This window comes from Vipera berus, assembly GCF_964194415.1.
Source record: "Vipera berus genome assembly, chromosome: 2".
NCBI classification, from domain to species: domain Eukaryota; kingdom Metazoa; phylum Chordata; class Lepidosauria; order Squamata; family Viperidae; genus Vipera; species Vipera berus.
The window spans coordinates 114450920-114478850 of NC_138203.1; the positions used below are offsets into that span (position 1 = coordinate 114450920).

Below are 27931 nucleotides of genomic sequence, written 5' to 3' on the forward strand. Positions count from 1 at the left end.
TGGTATTAACACTTCACGTGATCTTGATTCTATCCCTGTTAATGTAGCCTAGCACTGTGTTGGCTTTTTTTGGCAGCTGCAGCACACTTCTGGCTCATATTTAAGTGATTGTCCACTAGGACTCCAAGATCCCTCTTACAGTTGCTACTAATGAGCAAGGTACCACCTATACCATGCCTGTACATTTGGTTTTTCTTGCTTAAATGTAGAACCTTACTTTTTTCGCCATTGAATTTCATTTTATTAGATAGCGTCCAGTGTTCAAGTCTGTCAAGATCCTTCTGTATCTTAAGTGTTGGCTATTCATGCCAGCTTAGTGTCGTCTGCAAATTTGATGAGTTTTGCATCTATCACCTCATCCAAATCATTGATAAAGATCTTCAAGAGCACTGGGCCCAGAACAGAGCCCTGGGACACCCCACTACACACTTCCCTCCATGTAGATAAGGAACTGCTAGTCCTCATTTCAAAAAAAAGAGGTGACCCAGGAAACTACAAACAAATCCTGGAAAAGATAACAGATCTGTGAACATCTAGAAACAAATAAAGATATAACTAGTAGTCAGCACGGGTTTGTTAAAAACAGATCATACCAAACCAATCTTATTTCATTCTTTGAGAAAATGACTAAATTTGTAGACTAGAGAAATGCTGTGGACATAGTACACTTAGATTTCAGTAAGTCATTCGACAAATTAGACCACAACCTACTTCTTGGTAAGTTAGAAAAATGTGGAATAGACAATATCACCACCAGATAGATTTGTACCTGGCTGACAAACCATACTCAATAAGTAGTCCTTAACTATACTACATGGAGAAAGATAAGCAGTGGGATGCCACAAAGTTCCGTCTTAGGCCCAGTACTCTTCAATAACTTCATAAATGACTTAGATGAGGGAATAGAAGGGGAACTCATCAAATTTGTCGATGACACTAAGCTAGCAGGAATAGTCAACACCCCAGAATCCAAAAAGGTCTTGACAGACTTGAAATATGGGCCCTATCCAACGAAATGAATTTTAATGTAGAGAAAAGCAAAGTTTTACATTTTGGCAGGAAAAACCAAAGGTACAAGTATAGATTAGGCGAGACCTGGCTCAAAAACAGTAACTGTGAGAGGGATCTTGGGATCCTAGTGGATGGTCACATAAACATGAATCAACAATGTGCGGCAGCAGCCAAAATGTTAATAAAATCCCGGGCTGTATAAACAGAGGCATAGAATCAAAATCATGAGAAGTATTAGTACCACTTTATAAAACCCTAGTAAGAGCACACCTGGAATACTGCAATCACTTTTGGTCACCACATTTACAAACAAGATGTTGAGACTTTGGAAAAAGTACAAAGAAGAGCAACTAAGATCATTAATGGCCTGAAGACTAAAACTTATGAAGAATGGTTGCAGGCTTTGGGTTTGATTAGCCCCTACCTGTACTCTTTATACACTTATGATTGTGCATCATCTGACCCATGCACTGCGATAATCAAGTTCGCAGATGATACAACTGTGGTGGGTCTTATTACAGGTGGGGATGAGACAGCATATAGGGCGGAGGTACGAAAACTATCCATATGGTGTAGTAACAACAACTTGCACCTAAACATTGGCAAGACGAAAGAAATGGTGTTAGACTTCCGGAGAAAAAAGGAGGAACCTGCCCCACTTTACATCAGGGAGGACTGTGTAGAGAGAGTTTCCTCCTTTAAATTTCTGGGAGTCTACCTCTGTGAAGATCTGACCTGGAAAGTTAACACAACCCAGGTGGCTAGAAAGGCCCAATAGAGGCTTCACTTTCTTAGGGTCTTGCGGAAGAACAGGGTAGAACAACGGCTAATGACCCTCTTTTACCGGTCTACTATAGAGAGCGTCCTCTCGTATGGTATTGTTCTGAACCAGCCCTCTTCTGGCCTTGTAAAGGCAAACCTCTATTTAAGAAGAAGAGACTGGAGAGCTTCCAAGGCTAAAAGGCATCTGCCAAGATTTAATTACGCAGTTAACAAAAACACAAGAGCTTGTCTTCTCAAGCGGAAAAGTTGCTTTCAGCAACCAGCCCCTCCCCAAACACTCCTTTTATAGAGAGCTCAGGGCGTGGTCTCCCTGTGCCTCCTCCCGAGGAGTCTCACAGCCTTTCTTTGTTTGTTCCTGCTCGACTGCCTCCTGCGTCGGGCGTCCTTGAACAGGGCCAGCTGTGGGTCATCTTCCTCCGCACTCTCGGGCTCACGCAGCTGAGAAGAGGTCCCCGGCTGAGGACTCTGCAAAGCCTCCAAATCATCATCAGCCGGTTCGTTTCCCTCCTCCCCCACATCTGAGTCATCCGATACATCGGAGCCGGCTGTCGGACCCACAGGCTGGCCCTGAGTCACAACACTATCCCGCACCGCAGGGCCCTTCCCCCGGGTCTGCCGATCCGGATGCGGTCAGGATGGGAACTGTTCGTGAAAAGCAGTCACCAACGCAGGGGCATGAACGGCGGTCGCGTCTTCCCATGTGAAGTCCTCCGGCCCGTACCCTTTCCACTCGATCAGGTACTGGAAGCGACCTTTCAGCCAGCGGGAATCCCTGATGCTGGCGACCTCGTACTCGGGGGTGCTGTCGCCATCACGAGGTCCTGATGGGGGAGGTTCCGCTTGGCGAAGTGGACAAGCCGGTTGTTCGGGGACCAACAAGGACCGATGGAAGACGGGGTGCACGCGCAGGGAACGTGGCAGAGTTAAACGATAGGCGACCGGGTTGATGACGGCCTCGACTGGGAACGGTCCAAGGTAACGGTGGTCCAGCTTCCTCGCCGGCCGAGTGGATGGTAGGTTCCTGGTGGACAGCCAGACCCGATCCCCCACCGATAATGGAGGCGTATCCCTTCTCGACCGATCGGCGAACCTCTTGTAGTCGGCCTTGGCCTTCTCCAGCTGCCGTCGCACCAACCGATGGATCGCCTGTAACTCCGCCATGAATTCGTTCGCTGCCGGCTCCGGTGAGTCCACGGGAGAAAGGGGGAAAAACCGGGGGTAATAACCCACGTTGGCCAAGAACGGTGTCATCTGCGTGGAGGTGTGCTGCGAGTTGTTAAAGGCAAACTCGGCTATGGCCAAATAGTCCACCCAATTGTCCTGCTGCAGGTTAACGTAGCAGCGCAGATACTGCTCTAAGATGCCGATGACCTTCTCGGTACCCCCGTCGGTCTGAGGATGATGCGCGGACGAGAGGCAAACCTTAATGTCCAACGCCCGCATCAACTCCTGCCAGAAGCGGGCTGTAAACTGGACCCCCCTATCGGAGACGACTCTATCGGGAAGGCCGTGCAGCCGGAACACCTGTTGGATGAACATGCGACTAGTGGCGCGAGCTGACGGTAAGCCGCGACAGGGGATGAAGTGCGCCATCTTGGTCAACATGTCCACCACCACAAACACTGTCGTGAAGCCGGAAGATGGGGGTAGATCCGTCAGAAAGTCCATGGACACAGCCCCCCAGGGTCTCTTGGGTGTTGGCAAAGGCTGCAGTAAACCAGGCGGGGCCCCTGTCGCTGACTTGGCCTGCCTGCATGGGACGCAGGAGGTGACATAAGACTGGACGTCGTGTCGGACTCGGGGCCACCAGAATGTACGGGAGACCAGGTTCAGAGTCTTGAACAGGCCAAAATGCCCCGCAGCCGGGTTATCATGACATTGGCTGAGGACGAGTCCCCTGAGTGGCCCTCCTGGAACATAGAGCCGGTCACGATAATACAGGAGTCCATCCGTGACCGACCAAGGCGAATCTGGCCCCACCTCTTCCTTCCGCTGAGCCACCCACGCCTCCTGCTGCTGCGCCTCCCGGATCCGAGCCCGTATATCCACCGGCTCCCGCACCGCAGCAAAAGACTCGACGGGGATCACTGTCCTGGGCGGAAGCTTGTCTTCCACTCGGGTGTACTCGGGCTTCCTGGACAGAGCATCCGCTCTCTGGTTGTGCCCGCTTGGTATGTACCGCACCCGGAAGTCAAACCTCGCAAAGAAGAGGGACCACCGGATCTGGCGTTGGTTCAAATTCCGAGCGGTCTGCAGGCTTTCCAGATTCTTGTGGTCCGTCCGGACCTCGATTTGATGCCGCGCCCCCTCCAGATGATGCCTCCAAGCCTCGAACGCCGCCTTGATGGCCAGCAGCTCCTTCTCCCAGATGGTATAGTTGCGCTCCGAGGGATTCAATTTCCGAGAGTGATACGCGCAAGGGAAAAGGGTACCGTTGGGCGTCGCTGCCTGGAGTAACACGGCCCCAATGGCAATGTCGGAGGCGTCCGCCTCCACGACAAACGGCCGTTGCGGGTCAGGATGCTTCAAGATGGGCTCCTTCATGAAGGCGTCCTTCAAAGCTTGGAACGCCTGTTGTTCGGGGGCGTTCCACTGGAACCGAGTCTTCTTCTGCAGGAGCCGGGTGAGGGGGGCTGTCAAGGCAGCAAAGCCAGGGATGAATGTCCGATAGTAGTTGGCAAATCCAAGAAGTCGCTGAACATCCTTCACGCGACGCGGGGGTTGCCAACTCTGCAACGACTCAACTTTACTCGGTTCCATGGCGATGCCCTCAGGAGAAATGCGGTGGCCCAAGAAATCAATGGTCACCTGGTAGAACTGGCACTTCTCCAACTTGGCAAACAGCCGATGTTTCCGGAGGCGCTGCAGGACCTGACGGAGATGCTGATGATGCGCTTCACGCGACGGGGAGTAAATCAGGATGTCGTCCAGGTAAATCACAACAAACTGGTCCAACAGATCCCGAAAGATGTCATTCATAAAATGCTGAAACACAGCGGGGGCGTTGGTCAGGCCAAACGGCATCACCGTGTACTCGAAATGTCCATAGCGAGTACCAAACGCCGTCTTCCACTCATCACCCGGCCGAACCCTGACGAGGTTGTAAGCTCCACGCAGGTCCAGTTTCGTGAAGATCTTAGCCTCCCGGAGTCGGTCCAAGAGCTCGGGGATGAGGGGCAGCGGGTAGCGGTTACGCACCGTGATAGCGTTGAGTTTCCGGTAGTCACAGCAAAGCCGTAACTCGCCCGACTTCTTTTTGACGAAGAGCACGGGCGCAGACACTGGCGAGGACGAGGGCCGGATGAAACCACGAGCCAAGTTCTTTGTCAGGAAGTCCCGCAATGCAGCCAACTCGGGCTCCGACATGGAGTACAAACGCCCCACTGGGAGAGGCGCATCAGGGACTAGGTCAATGGAGCAGTCGTAGGGCCTGTGCGGGGGTAATTGGTCCGCCTCTGACTCGCTGAACACGTCAGCAAAGTCGGACAGTTCGGGAGGCAAGGAAACCCCTGGGGAACCCTCCACCTGGCCGGCACAGATATGGCGGGTGTGGTCCACGCACTGCAAACTTGGGAAGGTGACCAAGTTCTGAGACCAATAGATCTGTGGATCATGCGCCCGGAGCCACGCCAGTCCCAAGACCACGGGGAAGTGCAGTTCCGAAGTGACGTAGAACTGAATGGCCTCCACATGGGTACTGATGGCCATACACACGGGTTGCGTGGCGGCCGTAATAGGCCCGGACAGGAGCACTCGACCATCGATGGTCTCCACAAGCATGGGCGGATCCACTGGACACTGGGGAACAGCCCATTTGGCCACAAAGGCCGAATCCATAAAGTTAGTGGTAGCCCCAGAGTCAATTAAGGCATGGACCGGAATCCCCTCTGGCTTGCCAGGAAGGATCAGACGTGCCTCCAAAATCAAATGCCGTGAAGGTTCACAGGCACCGTCGGAACGGCATCGCTCGGCGTGGTCGTTGTGGGTCGCCCGATCTTTCACACCGTCTAGATCGGGCTCGGGCCGTTTCCCGACAGCAAAGCAGGGGACTTTCTCAGGGCCGGCTTGGTCACTGATGCCCGCTGACGCTTCTTTGGACAAGAAGCAGCCAAATGTCCAGGGTCCCCACAGTAAAAACACAACCCCTCCGATCGTCGTCTGTCCATTTCCGTCACCGATAGACGGGACCTGGCGGCACCCAGCTCCATTGGCTCCTCCCTCTGGACTGGGGGCTCACGCACAACAGGGGCGGCAGGGGTCTGTGGGGTGGCACGGCGACTCTTTCGCTGCTGCAACCGGGCATCGATCCGCAGACAAAGATGGATCAGCCCATTCAGATCTGAGGGAATGTCCACGCGGGCCAGCTCATCCAACATCTCCTCTGACAAGCCATCCTGAAAGGCATCCACGAGCGCAGCCTCATTCCAGGCGGAATCCTGGCTAAGCAGCCGGAAATCGCTGATATAGGCCTGTAGAGGGCGCTGACCCTGCCTCAAAACTTTCAGGCGTCGGGTGGCAGTCTGCGCCTTAATCGGGTCCTCGTACATGAGGCGCATATGGTCACAAAACCCCCCAAAGTTATCCAACAAAGGGCTAGGCTGTGCCAACAGAGGCGTGCCCCAACGAGCTGCATCTCCCGACAGAAGGCTCAACACGAATCCCACCTTATCTCGGTCAGTGGGGAAATCAACTGCTCTCACGCTGATAAAAAGCTGGCATTGTCCCAGGAAGGCAGGAAACAGTTCTGGATTACCAGCAAATTTATCCGGCATAGCTATCTGACATTTCCTCCTGGGTGGGGGTGCAGCATGTACCTGAGCTTGCAGTTGAGCCACCTGAGCTGCCAGCAAAGTAAGTTGCTGAGTGAGCTGGGCATTCTCGGCAAGAAGCTGCTCCATCGTAGTAATAAGGGGTGGGGGCTGAAAGCAAACTGTTCTGAACCAGCCCTCTTCTGGCCTTGTAAAGGCAAACCCCTATTTAAGAAGAAGAGACTGGAGAGCTTCCAAGGCTAAAAGGCATCTGCCAAGATTTAATTACGCAGTTAACAAAAACACAAGAGCTTGTCTTCTCAAGCGGAAAAGTTGCTTTCAGCAACCAGCCCCTCCCCAAACACTCCTTTTATAGAGAGCTCAGGGCGTGGTCTCCCTGTGCCTCCTCCCGAGGAGTCTCACAGCCTTTCTTTGTTTGTTCCTGCTCGACTGCCTCCTGCGTCGGGCGTCCTTGAACAGGGCCAGCTGTGGGTCATCTTCCTCCGCACTCTCGGGCTCACGCAGCTGAGAAGAGGTCCCCGGCTGAGGACTCTGCAAAGCCTCCAAATCATCATCAGCCGGTTCGTTTCCCTCCTCCCCCACATCTGAGTCATCCGATACATCGGAGCCGGCTGTCGGACCCACAGGCTGGCCCTGAGTCACAACAGGTATTGTGGTTTGGTATGTTGGTCTGACAGCCGCGGACAGGAAAGTATTACAGAGGGTAGTGAGCACAGCACAAGACATTGTGGGCTGTTCCCTGACACCACTGGATGACATCGCCAGGGCTTGTTGCCTTGGAAGAGTGAGGAAGATTCTCAGGGATGACTCACACCTGGACGGTATCTCTTTACTCTCCTACCATCCGGTAGGAGATATAGGAATATAGCCAGCCGTACCAACAGGCTGAAAAATAGCTTTTATCCGTGGGCTGTTAGGCTTTTAAATGGGACATAATCTCTGTGAACGTATGTAGAATTGACTTGGGAGGCTGGTGTGTGGTATAGTTGGTTCACATGATGTGGTAGGATGGAGGTTTTGTTGTCACTGTGTGTTGGGGGGAGAGAGCACGGGGGGAGGCTCAGCTAATCTCAATGTACACATGTTGTACTTTGACAATAAAGGTTTATTTATTTTATTTATTTATTTTATTAGAGAAAAGAAGGACTAGGGGGGACATGATAGCAGTATTCCAGTATTTGAGAGGCTGCCACAAAGAAGAGGGGGGTCAATTTATTCTCCAAAGCACCAGAAGACAAGACAAGAAACAACAGATGGAAACTAATCAAGGAGCAAAGCAATTTGGAATTAAGGAGAAAGTTCCTAACAATGAGGACAATTAACAAGTGGAACAGCTTGCCTTCAGACATTGTGGGTGCTTCATCACTAGAGGTTTTTATGAAGAGACTGGACAGCCACCTGTCTGAAATGCTATAGGTTTTCCTGCTTGAGCAGGGTCTAGTCTAGAAGGACTCCAAGGTCCCTTCCAGCTCTATTCTAGTCTTGGAGGAGCAGGGAATTGTGGTGGGGGGAGAGAAAGGAGAAGGTGGAAGAGGAGAAGATACCTGATACTGAAATCAACCAGAAACATTGTTCTAATGAAATCAAAGAAAATGTATTGGCTAGAAGAATAGATCAGGATTAGATTATGCTCCTATTACAAGAAAACACCTTTCTTTGAAAGAGGCTAATGGATTCTCTCTGTCAACACTGCTAACATCAGATGTTCTTGCTTTGACAACATATGGAGATGCAGCCATTTTCCTTAACTTGTGTGTCACTCTTAAGAGTTAAAATTAGATGATACTGGGGGAGGGGAGGAGGAAGAATGTGTATGAGAATTATAGTTAGACATAACAGTATCATAGTAGTGTGTGATTCAAGGTTTTTTGAAATAAGAGATGATAAGAAATGGTGGGTTGGAGAACTGGAGGGAAAGCCTGCATTTCAAACTAATTGGAGAATGTGATTTATGACTGTTAATTAGAGGAGGGAATTATGCTTTGATACTATGTGTTCAGGGGAGGGGAATTCAGATTTTGACTTTGACTATGTACATGCCGATGCTATGCTACTCGAATAAAGATTCTTTAAGGTAAACAATGCCTTGAAGTTCTTTGAAGTTTCATCTGTTGGAAACATGACACTCTCTTTGGAATTGCAACATTTCTTGCAAACATCTTTCTGGACATGTTCACATGCATAAAGTCAGTGCTTTTTTTGTAAAAGAAAAAGGTGCCGGAACTCTCACACATCATACAACCCACCTTGCCTACCCTACAAGGTTCCATCCAAAAAAGGTGCTGGAACTCCGTTCTCAGCATTCTATGACAAAAAAGCCCTGCATAAAGTGCTTGGAAGGACTCTATTATTAGCCAATAGCTCCCTTTCAGAAGTACATGAGTCTCCGCCCGCCCACCAGCCTGCTGCTTTGCCACAAATCTGCGGCGTTCAGCCAACAGCATGGAATATCTGGAAGGAAGCAGCTTTGCCATCCCAGCCTCCTGCATGCACAGAAAGCATGGTGGGCTTGTCCCCCCCACCCCCAACCTTTCTAGTTTCCACTTCAGGAAGCCGAGCCAAAAAGGGACTATATCCAATGGGAGGGCAGTGTGGACCTGCAGTTAATTGTCCTGCACTGTGGATTGGCCAGGGACAAGTATCCTTTGGCAAATTGCCCAGGAGGAGAGTGCGTTGGAGGAGCACCACTGGACCATTGGCAGAGGAGAAGTGCTGGCAGAGGACTAGTCCGCAATGGGTTGCTCTGGTGGGGGCCCCTCAATGGACTGACATAGATACATGCTTGTGGTTAATTGTCCTAGATCCACTCAAATAGCAGTAAGCAACCATAAATGGGAGGCTGTAGGTTAGAGTTGTAGGCTAGACTGTGAAGCTGAAAAATAAGGCAATGGCAAACTACTTATCTGCTATTTTCTAGAAAACTACATAAAAGTGCCATTGAGGTCACCAGGGGCTGAGATTAAACTGAAGGAGGCTTTACCACACCTACAAAAGAATGTGAAGCCTAAAAAGTCCAATGCTACCCCTGCCCCTTCCTGTACTATCATGGAATGCCACACTTGGAACTTAGAGCTAAGTGAAATATTGTCGGTTTGGTTGAACACTTTTTGAGTGGCTGGATTTTTCATTAAAATTTCTAATATTAGTTCTCTTTCATTTGAAAATTCCTAAACAAACCTAGGATATGATCCAGAAAAAGTGATAGCTCCCAAAAGGAGGTAATTACACATTTCCTAGCTAGTTTGTCCTTTGACTGGAAAATATTAATTATTTTTCATGGTAAAGTATTAATAGGTTCAAGACTGCCTTTTGGAGAATATAGGTGATAGTTTCACTGAGTTACAAAAAAGTCAAATGTAATTTAATATATCTTGATGTAGAAAATGTCAAAATACAGATGGTCCTCACTTGACAACCACTTGCTCAGCAACTGTTCAAAGTTATGACAGTCTGAATGAGTGATACTTAACAATTGGGCCTTGAAGTTCATAGCATCCCTACACTCATTTAATCATGATCTGGGTGCTTAGCATTTGGCTCAGAATTTTCAAAAAATGTTTTATTCACTTGTTTATCAAATTTATCACCACACATCTTTCCTAAGTGACTTTGGACATTGCAGCATCCCATGGTCACATGATCACAACTTGTGATCTTCACTGCTGGCTTCTGACAAGCAAAGTCAATGGGGAAGCTAGTAGGATATTGCAAAAATGTTAAGTCACATCACACCTAACACAGGTACAGGGTTCACTTAACAAAGGCAACTGGAAGTGTTGGAAGTGCCATTGCTACATGATGTGGTCATGTGATGTCACACTTTACAACCACATTGTTAACTGAGGATGACCTGTGTGGTATCTATTAAAATTATTTAATAAACTATTGAACATCCATTTTTACAAACTGCAAGCAAAACAATATAAGTATATTGATGTAAAACAAACAAGTATTCATTGTTTCTATACACAGTTTTGACTGGGAAAAGACAGAAGTTACATTGTTGTGCTGATCGCTAGAATCTGCATAGGTTCAGCTTTTAGTTTTTGTGCTTGTTAGATATAATGAAATCTTGTGTTGATGAGATTTCTCTGTTGAACTAAAACCTTCTCTCACAAATCCAATGAAAATTTTCCTTGCATTCATGATCATACCACAGACTGTTTTGCATCAAGGCACAGTTCTCACCTTTTCCACCATTAGGCTCATTTTGATGCCAATAGCTACCAGAGAGAGAGAGAGAGAGAGGGAAGGAGGGTCAGAGAAAGGTCTTGGTTTAGAATGTCAGTTGAAAATGCTGGAAGAAAAGCCCAGGAACCATACTACTTTAACATGTGAAGTTGTGGGGCTGAATCTGTAGGACAAAAAACTACAGGCAGTGGTGGGATTCAAATATCGGTCCAGCCGATCTGAATCCGACCGATTGCGACTAAGAACCCATATTAGGTCTTATCTCACAGTGATGAGGGTGGCGAGGTCTAACTACTTCGCTGCCCTCATCGTGTCCGCAGATAATCGCCCGGCCGCCCTGTTTAGGGTGACCCGCTCCCTCCTTAATCAGGAGGTGAGTGAGGAACCCTTGCAGGGGCGTGCCGAGGAGTTTAGTCAACATCTGTCGGACAAAATCGCTCGGATTCGGACCGGTTTGGACTCTGACTGGGCAGCGTCGGACGATCAGGACACGAGCGGTCTTGTCAATGTTACCTGGGAGGAGTTCGATCCTGTAACTCTGGAGGAAGTGGACAGGATTATGGGGAGGCTGAGCTCCACCACATGTTTATTGGACCCGTGCCCTTCCTGGCTGGTTTATGCAGCCCGGGAGGGGACACGAGGCTGGTTCCAGGCGGTTATATCTGCCTCTTTGAGTGAGGGTAGTTTTCCCGCCGCCTTGAAAGAGGCGGTGGTAAGACCTCTCCTCAAGAAGCCTGCCTTGGACCCGGCTGTGCTAAATAACTTTCGTCTGGTCTCCAACCTTCGCTTCCTTGCGAAGGTTGTTGAGAGTTTGGTGGCGCATCAGCTCCCTCTGGCCCTGGATGAAGCGGATTATCTAGACCCGTACCAATCGGGCTTCAGGCCCGGGTACAGCACGGAGATGGCATTGGTCGCGCTGGTGAATGATCTCTGGAGGGCTCGGGACAGGGGATATTCCTCTGTCCTAGTCCTATTAGACCTCTCAGCGGCTTTCGATACCATCGACCATGGTATCCTGCTGCGGCGCCTCAGGGGATTGGGAGTGGGAGGCATGGTTCTTCAGTGGTTCTCCTCCTATCTCCTGGGACGCTCGCAGTCGGTGTTGGCAGGGGGGCAGAGGTCGACCGCGAGGCCTCTCGTTTGTGGAGTTCCTCAGGGGTCGGTCCTCTCGCCTCTCCTGTTCAACATCTACATGAAACCGCTGGGTGAGATCATTCGTGGTTTTGGAGTTGGGTATCATCAGTATGCTGATGATACCCAGCTTTTCATTTCGACCCCAAACCACCCCAGTGATGCCCTCGACGTGATGTCCCAGTGCCTGGAGGCGGTCCGGGTCTGGATGGGGAGGAACAGGCTTTGACTGAACCCTGACAAGACTGAGTGGCTGTGCGTACCGGCATCTCGGGATATTCAGGATATCCCACCCCTCACTATGGGGGGGTGAGTTATTACCCCATGTAGATAGGGCTCGCAACTTGGGAGTCCTCCTAGATTCACAGCTTTCCTTAGAAGACCATATAGTAGCTGTGACTAGGGGGGCCTTCGCCCAGGTTCGCCTGGTGCTCCAGTTGCGGCCCTATCTAGATTGGGATGCCTTACGTACGGTCACTCACGCGCTCGTGACCTCTTGTCTTGACTACTGCAACGGTCTCTACATGGGGCTACCCTTGAAGACCACTCGGAGGCTCCAACTGGTACAGAATGCAGCCGCAAGAGTTGTGTTGGGAGTTTCCCGACACTCCCATGTCACACCTTTGCTCCGCGAGCTGCATTGGCTACCAGTTGTCTTCCGGGTGAGGTTCAAGGTGTTAGTAATGACCTACAAAGCCCTACATGGCATGGGTCCGGAATACCTTGGGGAGTACCTGCGGCCGGCGTCAACTTCCCTCCGCCCAGTATGCTCCCACAGAGAGGGCCTCCTCAGGGTGCCACCGGTCAAAGAATGCTGACTGGTGGCCCCCAGGGGGAGGGCGTTCTCTGTGGGTGCACCGGATCTTTGGAACCGTCTTCCGGTCGAGCTCTGGATGGCGCCTGATCTCCGCTCCTTCTGGCACGATCTTAAAACCCATCTCTTTGAACAAGCTGGCCTGGCCTGATGGGACAGGGTTGGATTTTATAAATGGATTTTAACTGTTAATCTGTATTAATTTATTATGGACACTGTTTAATTACTTTTTAATAATTTTTAATTTTTGTATCTTGTTTTTATGTATTGCCCTGTTCACCGCCCTGAGTCCTTCGGGAGAAGGGCGGTATACAAATTAAATTAATAAAATAAAATAAAATAAATAAATATGTGAACAACCGGTTCTCTGTGTGGATGCCGCTTCCGGAAGTCTATTTTGGACCTGGGCAACAAAAAATCAGCTACCGGTTCTGCTGAAGTGGTGCAAACTGGCTGAATCCCACCACTGGCTACAGGCCTCAAACAGTAGGACCACTTCCGCTTGTACCTCCCCTTAGGCTCAGTCTGAGAGACAAAGCTACTCTCAACTGGCTTGCTCTTCTGGCAGATAGAAGAAGAGAAGTGAAAGAGGTAGTACATTCTACAGAGCTGCCTCTTAGCCTTGTAACATTGAGGCAATTGACTAGGGCAGGGCTTTTCAACCAGTGGTACAGGTACTACCTGTGGTACATTGGCACCTGGCAGGTAGTACACGACCATCCTAGAAAAGTGGTAGCGGGGAGGGGAATGAGCTGAACCGGTGGTAGCACCACACAAGCCTGACTGAGCGAGAGATGGCTGGAGCTGCAGGGCTGTCAGGGCTGAGCAGAAGCGCTGGAGCTCGGTGCTGATCCTGCCGCTTCTGCTGCGCCCAGAAGTGCTGATCAGCTGTAATGTTGCAGCATGTCCAGGGTGGGCAGGCAGTATAGTTATAAAATTTTTAAAAGGGCAATAGGTAACAAGGAAAACAAAACAAATTTCTAATATGCTATTTTTGCTGAAATAAAATGGACTTGATGAACAAATACTCCACCTTACTCCACTTTATTTGAATTTTTCTTTTGTTAACTTTTCTTTTGTTAATTCTGAGACTCTTCAAAGCTCTTGAATCCATTCTTTTTTGCCTTACTCCAGCAACTTTCCCCAAACTTCTTATTCTGGTATGTCCTGGTGTCCAAAAGTATTCAATTCTCTTAAAGCCAGTAAAGAGGGAAGAACTGGAATCCCTTGCAGGCAGTCCTTAGCTTATTTTAGTTCATTCAGCAATTGTTCAGAGTTATGGCACCTCTAGGCCTCCCACAAAACTCCCACTCCAAGGGAACCTTACTTGGTACTCCTATCCTTTCCTGCTTAATGACTCATGTGTCTTTGGCTGTCAATGGAAAATGGGATTGTCCAAGATTCCTGTCATTAATCAAAGCAATTACCGGTACATGATGTTGCAGATTACAATCACATTGCTTAGTGACAACAATCCTGGTCCCAATTGCTGTCATAATTCAAGGACTATCTATATGTAACCCAAATTTAATTCAGACCACGTTGATTGATCATCTGTTCTGTATCAGAGCTTGAAGATTGCCATTTCGCATTAATGAATCCTTCTTACTATTATCCAGCCTAGCAATGTCATTTTTGATTGATCAATATGGTTTCGGTAAGAATCTTTTCCCTTTATATATAGTGTCCAAGTGGGCACCAATGGCATTAAAAGGACTATATGTTTGTATACCATAAATCATGTTGCATGCCTATTCATTCATTCACATGTACCATTCTTAAGAGACCACTATACCCAAAGCTAACATTACCAGTGTTAGGCATCAAGCTATATAAGTCAAGTGTGATGATAGATAGTTCTTAGACATAAAGAATCTTATATAACTGTGATGCTGATAAATTAACTTCCTTAGGCTAATCTATTTCACAGAGAAGCAATCACTGAAAGAGATTTAGATATAAATGTGACAATATATGCATTAAATTATTATCCTATCTATACTTTGGAGAGTTCACTCTTAAATACAGGACAGCTTGTTTCTGAGTAATCATGCATAGGCTTATGTTGTACCTGAAGAGTCAGCAAGTTTCAGTTGTGCAGTACAGGTAGTCCTTGACTTACACTCATTCATTTATTGAGCATTTGAAGTTACAACAGTATTAAAAAAGTGACTTATGACTGTTTTTCACTTATGACTGTTGCAACATCCCTATTGTCACATAATCAAAATTTAGATGCTTGTCAACTAATTCATATTTATGATGGTTGCAGTGTCCCAGGACCATGTGATAATCTTTTGCAACCTTACAAGTAAAGTCAATGGGGAAGCCAGAGTCACTTAACAACCAAATTACTAATGTAACAACTGCAGTGATTCACTTAGCAAATGTGGCAAGAAAGGTCATAAAATGGGGTAAAACTCAGTAATATCTTGCTTAGCAACATAAATATTGGGCTCAATTGTGGTTGTAAGTCAAGGACTATCTGTACTGCATAATTTTATGTAGCGTGGAAATATCCCCCAATAAAATTTTAAGTTTTTAAATAATTTATTTTGTGTTAAATATAACAAATAAAATAAAAATGGCCCAACACTTACTGATTCTCCATTGGGAACATGGAATGTTCATGAAATCTCACCAGTTTAACATTTTTGTTAAATGAAAGTTGGTGGGTGTTATTTAGTGGTAATATGGGCACTGTGGTACCTGCACACATCAAGGGCATGTTCAGAGATACTAAGGAGCCAATAACAACTGCTGAATGGATTTCACAATATTAAGAGAACCCAAGCAGAAGGCAACAGAGCCTCTGAAGGTAGGCGCTCTGCTGCCTGAGCTGGGTTCTTACAACAAACCATTGGACCCCAAAATATAGCATACCTGTTGCCAGGTTCTATGTGTGTCCCATCCACCCACTTCCAGTCACCTTCAAGCACCTGGTCAGTAAGGCCGATCCAGCAGGAAGGAGCCTTCATGATGGTTGCAACATGGCCCTGTCACACATATACACAGACACAAAATAAATTCCAGAACAGTAGCTAATGCCAACAATTGTAAAACTTGATTTGTACAGCTTGATTTGCTAATAGTAGAAAAGTTCTAGTATTACTGCATTTAATCCAATACATGTTGTGTATTGAAAAAGATGCAACCTTGCTTTGAACATGAATTGGAAACTAAAATTGAAAAAAGAAAGCAAAAATAGGATATGGATTAAATAAGTGGAAATAGAATACAAATGCAATTTAGATATGTTTCGGCTAGGAAAGATATTCTAAACTGATATTATTGATATTATTAGAAAAAATGTAACAAATGTTGATATGTAATTGTATGTTTACTAATAATAATAAGAATTGTATTTCCTTAATGTGGAAAAATGGTTATTACCAAAAGCAGAGAGGGTGTACTGGCGGGTGTAACATTGGATCTAGTTGGAAAAACCTATATGTATCACCGAATTCTTAATGGACTCAGTCATCCCATTGTCTATTGAGCACTTGTTTGTGAAAATAGAAAATTAATAAAACATTTATAAAAAGAAAAAAGAAAAAGATGCAACCTCAAGTGACTCCTTCAAAGAATTGAGTAGTTTGGAATGGTTAAGTTTGGTTAAGTTTGGAAGGCAAACAATGGTTCTTGAGGTCAGGAGTGGCCCTGCTGCCCTTGAAACTCTTTTTTGTGCCCTTTCTACCTCTCTCTGGTCCCAGTTATTGAAAATTAATGGCAGTTTCCCATGAAGGCCTGGGGGAAAGTGAAACTGAACTGTGAGAACCCACAAAGTCTTCAAGATCGTTTCCCTGGAAGAATAATGCCAACACATAGAGTGACTGTTTCCAAAACATCTCTTTTAAACTTAATTGGACAATGAGAGATAGACAATTGGAAGGGACTAAGGGAGGAAAGTTAACTGGCAAAAGTCTGGTGCAAACTCTCAGTGCTGGCTTTACACTACTGTAATTCACTTGACTTCTAGTAAACTATACCTTTCTCAACAAATGGAGTTAAGGATAATTTTAACTTAAAAGCCAAAATTGAGGCAAGTCTGACACCTGGATGCTTTTGAGATACTGTTATGTGGGTCAGCTCCCACCATTCTCTATTCAACTGTTGAGAATTATGGGAACTGAAATCTACTTAGTTTGGGAAACAGTCATATTGAGAAAAGTTGGTATATAACTTCAAGATATAATAACCTAATCCTTCCTGTACATTCTGCTGAGTGGGAACTTGGACTTCTGCCAAAGTCGTGTCCCATTAGCCTCATTACCATGATAGTCTGAAATTAGCTACATATCCTTAACTTTTATAACTACACATTAGCTACACATCCTTACTTTTTAGCTACATATCAACTGAAGGCCAATTTTCAGGGAATGCTATATTTACTAATTAATTATATGGACATTAAAAAGATTTCTGTAGACTATCAGCACCCACATGAAATTGTTTAGCAGTAGATGCTCCCCACCTTTTATATATATATATATATATGTATATATATGTGTATGTATGTATATATATATATATATTTTATATGTGTGTGTGTGTGTGTGTGTGTGTGTGTATGTATATATATATATGTGTATGTATGTATGTATGTATGTATGTATGTATGTATATATATATATATATATATATATATATATATATATATATATATATATATATATATATATATATATTGATTTTTTAACATAAACACCTTGATATTTGGTGAACAGCATGTTGTCTGGGTTTATCTTTACAAGTAATCACTAATGGTTAGTTTCTAAAATTCCTAAAATTCCAAAATCCACATAATAGCTTTGCTTGATTTTCTCTTCTTCCAATAATATTCTCTTTGCAACCTTAAATTAATACAATTCTTATTAATTTGATAGGTAACAATTAAATATAAAGATTTTTCTAAAATTTCTACAAATAATAATTACATCAATATCATGCTTCTTTTCTATCTGGTCAACTTGGTTGCCTCATCATAAATTCGGTTTACAATTCTTGTTCTAATTTATTTTCCCTACAATGTTCAAAACATTTCTACGGGTTAAAATTTTCCCAGAATTAATTACCTTAAAGTATTTAAATCTATTTTCATGTCTTAAAAAATAAGTAAGCAAAAGACGCAAAAGAAAGACATATAGAAAAAGAAAAAATGTGAGAGAGAAAAAGAAAAAAAGGGAAAAAGGAGAAAAAAGGAGAAAATAATAAAATAATATACTACTTAAAATACATATTCCTCTTGAACTAATATACATTTATTTCCAATTTTTTTCTGTTCTCTTTACCCATAATTAAATCCAATCATCTAATCTTTTTGTTGTTGTTGTTAGTTGCGAAGTGGTGTCCGACCCATCGCAACCCTATGGACAATGTTCCTCCAGGCCTTCCTGTCCTCTACCATCTTCTGGAGTCCATTTAAGCTCACGCCTACTGCTTCAGTAACTCCATCCAGCCACCTCATTCTCTGTCGTCCCCTTCTTCTATTGCCCTCAATCTTTCCCAGCATTAGGCTCTTCTCCAGTGAGTCCTTCCTTCTCATTAGGTGGCCAAAGTATTTGAGTTTTAGCTTCAGGATCTGGCCTTCTAAAGAGCAGTCAGGGTTGATCTCCTCTAGGACTGACCGGTTTGATCGCCTTGCAGTCCAAGGGACTCGCAGGAGTCTTCTCCAGCAACCATAGTTCAAAGGCCTCAATTCTTTGGCGCTCAGCCTTTTTTATGGTCCAACTTTCACTGCCATACATTGCAACTGGGAAGACCATAGCCTTGACTATACGCACTTTTGTTGACAGGGTGATGTCTCTGCTTTTTAGTGTGCTGTCTAGATTTGCCATGGCTTTCCTCTCGAGGAGCAAGTGTCTTTTAATTTCTTGGCTACAGTCCCCAGGGCCGGATGCCATGATCTTGGTTTTCTTAATGTTTAGTTTCAACCCAACTTTTGCACTCTCCTTCTTCACTCGCAGCAAGAGACTCTTCAGTTCCTCTTCACTTTCTGCCATTAGAGTGGTATCATCTGCATATCTTAGGTTGTTGATATTTCTTCTGGCAATCTTAATTCCAACTTTGGATTCATCTAGCCCTGCCTTTCTCATGATGTGCTCTGCATATAAGTTAAATAGGCAAGGCGACAGTATACAGCCTTGCCGGACTCCTTTCCCAATTTTGAACCAATCAGTGGTTCCATGTCCACTTCTCACTGTTGCTTCTTGGCCCGCATATAAGTTTCTCAAGAGACAAATAAGATGGTCTGGTACACCCATCTGTTTAAGGACTTGCCACAGTTTGTTATGATCCACACAATCAAAGGCTTCAGCATAGTCAATGAAGCAGAAGTAGATGTTTTTCTGGAACTCTCTAGCTTTCTCCATGATCCAGCGTATGGTGGCAATTTGATCTCTAGTTCCTCTGCCTCTGTGAAATCCTCCCTGTACTTCTGGTAGTTCTCGATCCACATACTGCTGGAGTCTAGCTTGTAGGATTTTAAGCATAACTTTACTAGCATGAGAAATGAGTGCAATGGTGGGATAGTTTGAACATTCTTTGGAATGTTTGCCTTTCTTTGGAATTGGAATATAAACTGACCTTTTCCAATCCTGTGGCCACTGTTGAGTTTTCCAAATTTGCTGGCAAATTGAGTGTAGCACTTTTACTGCATCGTCTTTTAAGATTTTGAATAGCCCAGCTGGAATACTGTCACCTCCACTAGCTTTGTTGTTGCTCAGCTTTTCTAAGGCCCACTTCACTTCACATTCTAGGATGTCTGGCTCGAGGTCAGTGACCACCTCATTGTGATTATCAGGGACGTTAAGCTCATTCTTGTATAGTTCTTCTGTGTAATTTTGCCATCTCTTCTTAATCTCTTCTGCCTCTGTTAGGTCCCTGCCATTTTGGTCCTTTATCATGCCCATTTTTGCATTAAACGTTCCCTTCATCTCTCCAATTTTCTTGAAAAGATCTCTAGTCCTCCCTATTCTATTGTTTTCTTCTATTTCTTTGCACTGTTCATTTAAGAAGGCATTCTTATCTCTTCTAGCTATTCTCTGGAATTCTGCATTCAATTGGGCGTATCTTTCTTTTTCTCCCTTGCCTTTCGCTTCCCTCCTTTCCTCAGCTATTTGCAAAGCTTCCTCAGACAGCCATTTTGCTTTCTTGCATTTCTTTTTCTTTGGGATGGTTTTGGTTGCTACCTCTTGTACAATGTTGCGAACCTCTGTCCATAGTTCTTCAGGCACCCTGTCTATCAGATCTAATTCCTTAAATCTATTTGTCACCTCTACTGTATATTCAACAGGGATATGATTTAATTCATACCTGACTGGCCTAGCGCTTTTCCCTACTTTCTTCAGTTTAAGCCTAAACTTTGCAACGAGAAGCTCATGGTCTGAGCCACAGTCAGCTCCTGGTCTTGTTTTTACTGACGGTATAGAGCTTCTCCATCTTTGGCTGCAGAGCATATAGTCAATCTGATTTCTATGTTTACCGTCTGGTGATGTCCATGTGTAAAGCCGTCTCTTGGGTTGTTGGAAAACAGTGTTTGCTATGACCATCGTATTCTCTTGACAAAATTGCCTTGGTGGAGCAGTGGGCTAATGCCTCCTTAAGTAACACCAGCTGCCTGCAATTATTGCAGGTTCGCATCCCACCAGGCTCAAGGTTGACTCAGCCTTCCATCCTTCCGAGGTAGGTAAAATGAGGACCCAGATTGTTGGGGGCAATAAGCTGACTTTGTAATAATGCTGCTTGGGGGGGGGAGCAAAAACCCTAATAAGCAGGCATATACATAGAATGAAGGATATTGCTAAGCACATTTGATTTGTGCTTAGATTGTAAGCCGCCCTGAGTCTTCGGAGAAGGGCGGGATATAAATGGGATTAAAATAAATAAAAATAAAAATAAAAGTTCTATCAGCCTGTGCCCTGCTTCATTTTGTACTCCAAGGCCAAACTTGCCTGTTATTCCGGTTATCTTTTGGCTTCCTACTTTAGCATTCCAATCCCCCATGATGATAAGGACATCATTTTTTGGTGTTAGTTCTATAAGGTGCTGTAGGGCCAGTCAATTTCATCCTCTTCAGCACCGGTGGTTGGGGCATAGACTTGGACTACTGTGATATTGAATGGTTTGCCTTGGATTTGAACTGAGATCATTCTGTCATTTTGAGGATTGTATCCCAGTATTGCTTTTCCTACTCTTTTATTGACTATGAAGGCTACTCCATTTCTTCTGAGGGATTCTTGCCCACAGTAGTATACCTGATGGTCATCTGAATTAAATTCACCCATTCCTGTCCATTTTAGTTCGCTGATACCTAAGATGTCGATGTTCAGTCTTGTCATCTCTTGTTTGACCATGACCAGCTTTCCTTGATTCATGGATCTTACATTCCATGTTCCTATGGAGAAAAAATCTTTACAACATCGGACTTTCCTTTCACCACCAGACATATCCACAGCTGAGTGTCCTTTCAGCTTTGGCCCAGTCGCTTCATTCTTTCTGGCGCTACTAGTACTAGCCCTCTGCTCTTCCCCAGTAGCATATTGGACGCCTTCCGACCTGAGGGGCTCATCATATCGTTTTGCCTTTTGGTACTGTCCATAGGGTTTTCATGGCAAAGATACTGGAGTGGGTTGCCATTTCCTTCTCCAGTGGATCACGTTTTGTCAGAACTCTCTGCTATGACCTGTCCGTCTTGGGTGGCCCTGCACGGCATAGCTCATAGCTTCATTGAATTACGCAAGCCCCTTCACCACAACAAGGCAGTAATCCATGAAGGGGTAATCTTTTAATTCTATTCAAAATATTTTCCCCATTTTTAGTTATCCATTGGGATTTTCTTAAAATCAATTACATTTAAATATCTAAAACATTTCCTTTATGAGTTTCTTGTAAACAAACAATATCATTTTTATGTTGCTTCAGGTAGTGAAACACTTTCTTTCTTTTTTGTGGTGAATTTAAACCATTAACATTCCATGTCAAAAACTTTATCGCCATCCTCAGTGACCTGGAACCTCTGGAAGGCCACCTGGAGATCCGCAGTTAGTCTCTTCGGTCGCACTCCTCCCACCAGCTCCGTAGTAACAGGGCCTTGTATCATAGGCCCAGAGTCCATCTTCTGTTTCAATTGCTCCTTTTCTTTCCATTTGTGCGCAGCACGCATCATTCTCTGCTCTTTTGGATCACCCTTTAACAGCAAACTCTGTTCAGTGGATTCAGCCAATTGTGCCTCTCCAACAGACTGTGCTGATGCGCCTTCAACTTGTTTATCTTCTTCCACTTTCTTAAGTAATGGAGATTGTGGTGAACCTGCTTTCAGGACATAGGTATAAAAATCTTTTGCCTTTGCAATTGTATTAAGTCTATATTGTGTCACTGCATAATTCACCACTATTCCAATAGGTATTTGTCGATTTTTAAGCTCATCAGACAAAAAACCAAAATCCTTCCTTTTTCTCAACATCTTAGGAGGTATTTCTTTCAGAATTATAATATCTTGACCTGCAATTTGAAATCTCTGTTGATAGAAGGCCTGGATGATCGCATTTCGAAGTGACCTCTTAGAAAAATAAATCACCACGTCTCTAGGTAAATTTTCCTGCCTCGCAATCCAGGAATTGACCCTAAAAATTTTTCCACCTCCCTTGATAACTCCTTAGAATCCCATCCCAAGATGGGAGCAATGACTTTAATCACCTCTTCCAGTAAATCCTCACGAGGGTTTTCTCTCAACCCCCTTATTCTCAAAGCAAATTCCATTTCTTTATATTGTGAAATAATCACCTCATCCTCAGTTTTATCAATTTTATTTTCTGCTTTAGCAATTCTATTTTCAAGTTTTTCACTATTTTCCACAACCTCATCCACACGATCATCTAAACGTTCAATATGTGCAGCTAGCCCTTGAAATGCAAACAAAATGTCTTCTCTCATCTCTCTATTTTTAAACTCAAGAAGATCAGCTACCTCTTCCTTTATTTGTTGAGTCATTTCTTGTGCCTGCAGCTTCAAAGCATCCTGCAAGTCTTTAAGTGTAAGTGCTGGTGGTGGAGGAGAGGGTGGAGGGGGTCTGGGCTTTGAAGTGGATTGCGTTGCAGATTGTATTACAGGAGAAGAAATTGAGGTTTTGGAAACAACAGGAACTGCCTGCCGTCTTGAAGCCATTTTCCAACTTGCTACAATTCACTTTCTCTTATCACTTTCACTTTCCCTCTGCACTTCAAAAAATAAAATCCAAAAAAAGAGGAACCCTTAATAATAATAAGAATAAAAAAGATGAACAAAATTCTTTAAAACTCTAAAATCCAATATATTGTTTAAATTTTAACAAAATCTTCGTGCTTTATTCTTTCAAAAAAAACATTTCGGTGCCATCTTTTCTCTTTCTCTTTCAAAGTCTAATTTATGTATGGAGAAGATTAAAGCACCTCAAGTTTATTTATTTATTTATTATTATTTATTAATTTTATTTGTATACCGCCCTTCCCCTGAAGGACTCAGGACGGTAAACAGGGCAGTACATGTTAAAAGACAAAATACAAAAATTAAAAGAGATTAAACAAAATGCCCACAACTCTTACAATAAGTTAAAACACATTAAAAAGTAGGTTAAAACACATTAATAAAACCCAACCCCATCCCATCAGGCCAGGCCAGCTTGTTCGAAGAGGTAAGTTTTTAGATCGCGCCGGAAGGAGCGGAGTTCAGGCGCCATCCGGAGCTCAACCAGAAGATGGTTCCATAAATCTGGCGCGCCCACAGAGAACACCCTCCCCCTGGGGGCCCCTAGTCGGCATTCTTTGACCAGTGGCACCCTGAGGAGGCCCTCTCTGTGGGAGCGTACTGGGCGGAGGGAAGTTGATGCCGGCCGCAGGTGCTCCCCAAGGTATTCCGGACCCATGCCATGTAGGGCTTTGTAGGTCATTACCAACACCTTGAATCTCACCCGGAAGACAACTGGAAGCCAATGCAGCTCGTGGAGCAGAGGTGTAACATGGGAGTGTCAGGAAACTCCCAACACAACTCTCGCGGCTGCATTCTGTACCAGTTGGAGCCTCCGAGTGGTCTTCAAGGGCAGCCCCATGTAGAGACCGTTGCAGTAGTCCAGACGAGAGGTCACGAGCGCGTGAGTGACCGTACGTAAGGCATCCCGGTCTAAATAGGGCCGCAACTGGCGCACCAGGCGGACCTGGGCGAAGGCCCCCCTAGTCACAGCTACTATATGGTCTTCTAAAGAAAGCTGTGAATCTAGGAGGACTCCCAAGTTGCGAGCCCTATCTACGGGGGGTAATAACTCACCCCCCATAGAAAGAGATGGAATATCCTGAATATCCCGAGATGCCGGTATGCACAGCCACTCAGTCTTGTCAGGGTTGAGTCGAAGCCTGTTCCTCCCCATCCAGACCCGAACCGCCTCCAGGCAGTGGGACATCACGTCGAGGGCATCACTGGGGTGGTTTGGGGTCGAAATGAAAAGCTGGGTATCATCAGCATACTGATTGATGATACCCAACTCCAAAACCACGAATGATCTCACCCAGCGGTTTCATGTAGATGTTGAACAGGAGAGGCGAGAGGACCGACCCCTGAGGAACTCCACAAGCGAGAGGCCTCAAGGTCAACCTCTGCCCCCCTGCCAACACCGACTGCGAACGTCCCAGGTGATAGGAGGACAACCACTGAAGAACCGTGCCTTCCACTCCCAATCCCCTGAGACGCCACAGCAAGATACCATGGTCGATGGTATCGAAAGCCGCTGAGAGGTCTAATAGGACTAGGACAGAGGAATATCCCCTGTCCCGAGCCCTCCAGAGATCATTCACCAGAGCGACCAATGCCGTCTCCATGCTGTACCTGGGCCTGAAGCCCGATTGGTACGGGTCTAGATAATCTGCTTCATCCAGAACAAGAGGGAGCTGATGCGCCACCACGCTCTCAACAACCTTCACAAGAAAGCGAAGGTTGGTGACCGGACGAAAGTTATTTAACACAGCTGGGTCCAAGGCAGGCTTCTTGAGGAGAGGTCTCACCACCACCTCCTTCAAGGCGGTGGGGAAACTGCCCTCACTCAAAGAGGCAGATATAACTGCCTGGAACCAGCCTCGTGTCCCCTCCCGGGCTGCATAAACCAGCCAGGAAGGGCACAGGTCCAATAAACATGTGGTGGAGCTCAGCCTCCCCGTAATCCTGTCCACTTCCTCTGGAGTTATAGGATCGAACTCCTCCTAGATAACATTGACAAGACCACCCGTGTCCTGATCGTCCGACTCTGCCCAGTCGGAGTCCAAACCGGTCCAAATCTGAGCGATTTTGTCCAACAGATATTGACTAAACTCCTCGGCACGCCCCTGCAAGGGTTCCTCACTCACCTCCTGATTAAGGAGGGAGCGGGTCACCCTAAACAGGGTGGCCAGGCGATTATCTGCGGACGCGATAAGGGTAGCGAAGTAATTACACCTCGCCACCCTTATCGCCACGAGATAAGACCTAATATGGGTTCTTAGTCGCAATCGGTCGGATTCAGATCGGCTGGACCTCTAACCGCTCTCTAGGCCCCGTCTCCGACACTTCATCTCCCGGAGCTCCGCGGAGAACCATGGTGCCCACTGGGATCTGCGCCAGGTCAGGGGCCGCAAGGGTACAACTCGGTCAAGTGCCTCCGTGGCCATCCTTTCCCAGGCTTCCACTAAGGCATCTGCCGAGCTGTGAGCAGAGGAGGCAGGTGGGGACCCCAGCGCTGCCTGGAACCTCTCAGGGTCCATTAAGCACCTGGGGCGGAACCATCTAGTTGGCTCAACACACCCACAGTGGGGAGTAGCAAAATGGAAGACCAGCCGCAGGAGATGATGATCGGTCCATGACAGGGGCATAACAATTGGGGAGCCCCCACCAAGATCATCTAACCACCGTCCAGATAGAAAAACCAAATCCAGGGTGTGACCTCCCACATGAGTCGGTCCATGAATTACTTGCGTCAGGTCCATGGCCGTCATGGAAGCCATGAACTCCCGAGCTAACTCGGATGATCCTCCCAGGGATGGTAGATTGAAGTCACCCAAAACCATGAGTTTGGGGAACTCAACCACCAGCCCCAACAGGATATCGAGAAGCTCAGGCAGGGCTGCTGCTGCGTGACTAGGCGAAAGGTACACCAGCAGCAAGCCCAACTGCGCCCTAGGACCACACCTCAGTAAGAGAGATTCACTCCCAAATATCTGAAGAACGGTGGCCTCCTGCGGACATAAGGTCTCCCTCATAACCACAGCCTCTCCCCCACCCCTACCCTGAGTCCGAGGCTGGTGTAGCACCCGGAAGCCTGGTGGGCAAAGTTCAACCAGGGGATACCACCCTCTGGGCCCAACCAGGTCTCCGTGATGCAAGCCAGGTCCGCATGCTCACCCTCGATCAGATCCCAAATGAGAGGAGCTCATTAACGATGGACCTGGCGTTCAGGTACACCAGCCGGAGCTCAGGTGGCTGCACATCCTCGCTCCCGGGGCCTTGGGGTGAAGGCAGAGGGTCGGAGCGCCTGACCGCTTGTAGATAGCAGGGATGCCCTCCCGGATATCGATATGGCCCTCTGTTCATACACCTGCTGCCATTCCCTAACATCGTGGGAATAGGAAGTCCCACAACCTGCTCCCAAGCTCCGGAGGCAGCAGACCCTGGCTCCTCCCCCCCACGATCTATCCCAGGCCTGGCCTGAACAACGGTTGGTGGATTATCCCCCATTTCCAACCAACCACAACCCTCCCCCCTCCCTAACCCCACAAAAAATTTGACTAAAAAGGTAATCAGGGGCCTCTTATTAAATTTATACCGGAGGCCCCTGCCCCTGCCCAACCATCTCTCAGGGTCCCAGCAATCGGGCCCTTCATCAAGAGGAAGTGTGAAGAGTGAGGCGGGTCGCACCCAGGATGGGGGGGGCGCCCTGAGGGCGAACAAAACCGTGCTCGGATAAGTCAGATGCATGGTAGTTGTTAGACAAATCTGGCAAAAAGGCAGACCCAGATGGAAACGGGAGGATCTCAAGATAGAAGGAGAATGTCCAGAGTGCAAACCCAGCTCCACTGCCACTAGAGCTGGGTAACCCCGGGACAGATCGATTCCCGCCCTCTCACGACAGTCAGAACCGGGGAGCAGCCTGGAACATACAACCGGGGAAGGCAATACCGCCTAGTTCTGAATACTTGCAACTTTACTCCTCCTGGTCAGCTCTGTCTGCTTTAAAAGCAATTATAAATCACTGTAGTCCGCAGATGTGGATGTAGCATCTGGCTTCGCCCCTGCATGGAGCAAAGACGTCCTGGACTCAGAGAAAGCCTCGGGCTCCATGGGAGCTCTCACCCTCCGACCCCCAGATAATTCTGGGAGGTCTTGGGGAGCTCTACCACTACCCGAGGAGAGCTCACCTCCCCCTCTTCTCCCGAGGGGGAAGTTTACGAGCTGCAGGACAGCTGATTGTCACCGTCTCCACGGATCTAACGAAGCCTCAGGATGGGCGGCCAGAGAAAAGCTGCCATTTGGCGTGGCGTTGCCACCGGAAGAGTGTTTAATTTTTAAATATTCCCTCTGATACACCCCACCATCTAATTCAGGCATGTCAAACTTGTGACATCACATGACATTGCATGACATATCAGAACTTTTCCCCCATTACTGGTAATGGGGTGGGCGCAGTTTCAGTGTGATGCATCCGGCCCACAGAGCAGCATTTTGACATGCCTGATCTAATTCTCCAATTCTCACTTTAGCCCTCTTCTTTTGCCAAGCTTCTTTCCCAATCAATATATTCTGTTGCATCAAAGAGTCTTTCCATAATCTTTTAAATGTTGTTGTAGATATAGTAGGCAAATCAAACATCATGTCTTTGTAAAAAGATTTTGCCTCTTCATATTCATTGAAGGTTTCTCTCATCATCCCTTGGCTCCCTGTTTCTTATGGTATTCCCACAGCTCAGCAATCCATTTTGTCAAATCTTTTTCCTTATCCTCAAATTTACTTTGTGGTCTTAGAGTACAAGTTATCTTTTCCATGTTTAATGTTTCTTGTAAGTCATTTTCCACTTGAGTCTCCACTAGCTTATATTCAGTTGTCTGCTTTACATGATCTCTCTCTCTTTTTGTTTTCTGATCATTTGATTGTTGTGACGTTAAATTGAGAATGCATTCATTTAAATTTTCAAATTCATTTTTAATTTCCTCATGGTTTGAAGTTAATATCATTTGCATTT

At 46.2% G+C, this 27931-nt stretch overlaps 1 protein-coding gene across 2 annotated transcripts in view; it reads right to left on the minus strand.

The window, feature by feature from the left end:
- Positions 1-10421: 10421 nt before the first annotated feature.
- Positions 10422-27931, minus strand: part of LOC308662286 (CD209 antigen-like protein C) — a 46216-nt gene continuing 28706 nt past the window's right edge. For both annotated transcript variants that reach the window (XM_081317914.1, XM_081317913.1), the window contains exons 6-7: positions 15583-15695; positions 10422-10786 (exon numbers count right to left, since the gene is read on the minus strand). In XM_081317914.1, the coding sequence (XP_081174040.1) occupies positions 10663-10786; positions 15583-15695 (237 nt within the window). In that variant the 3' untranslated portion in view covers positions 10422-10662. The remainder of the gene's footprint in view (positions 10787-15582; positions 15696-27931) is intronic.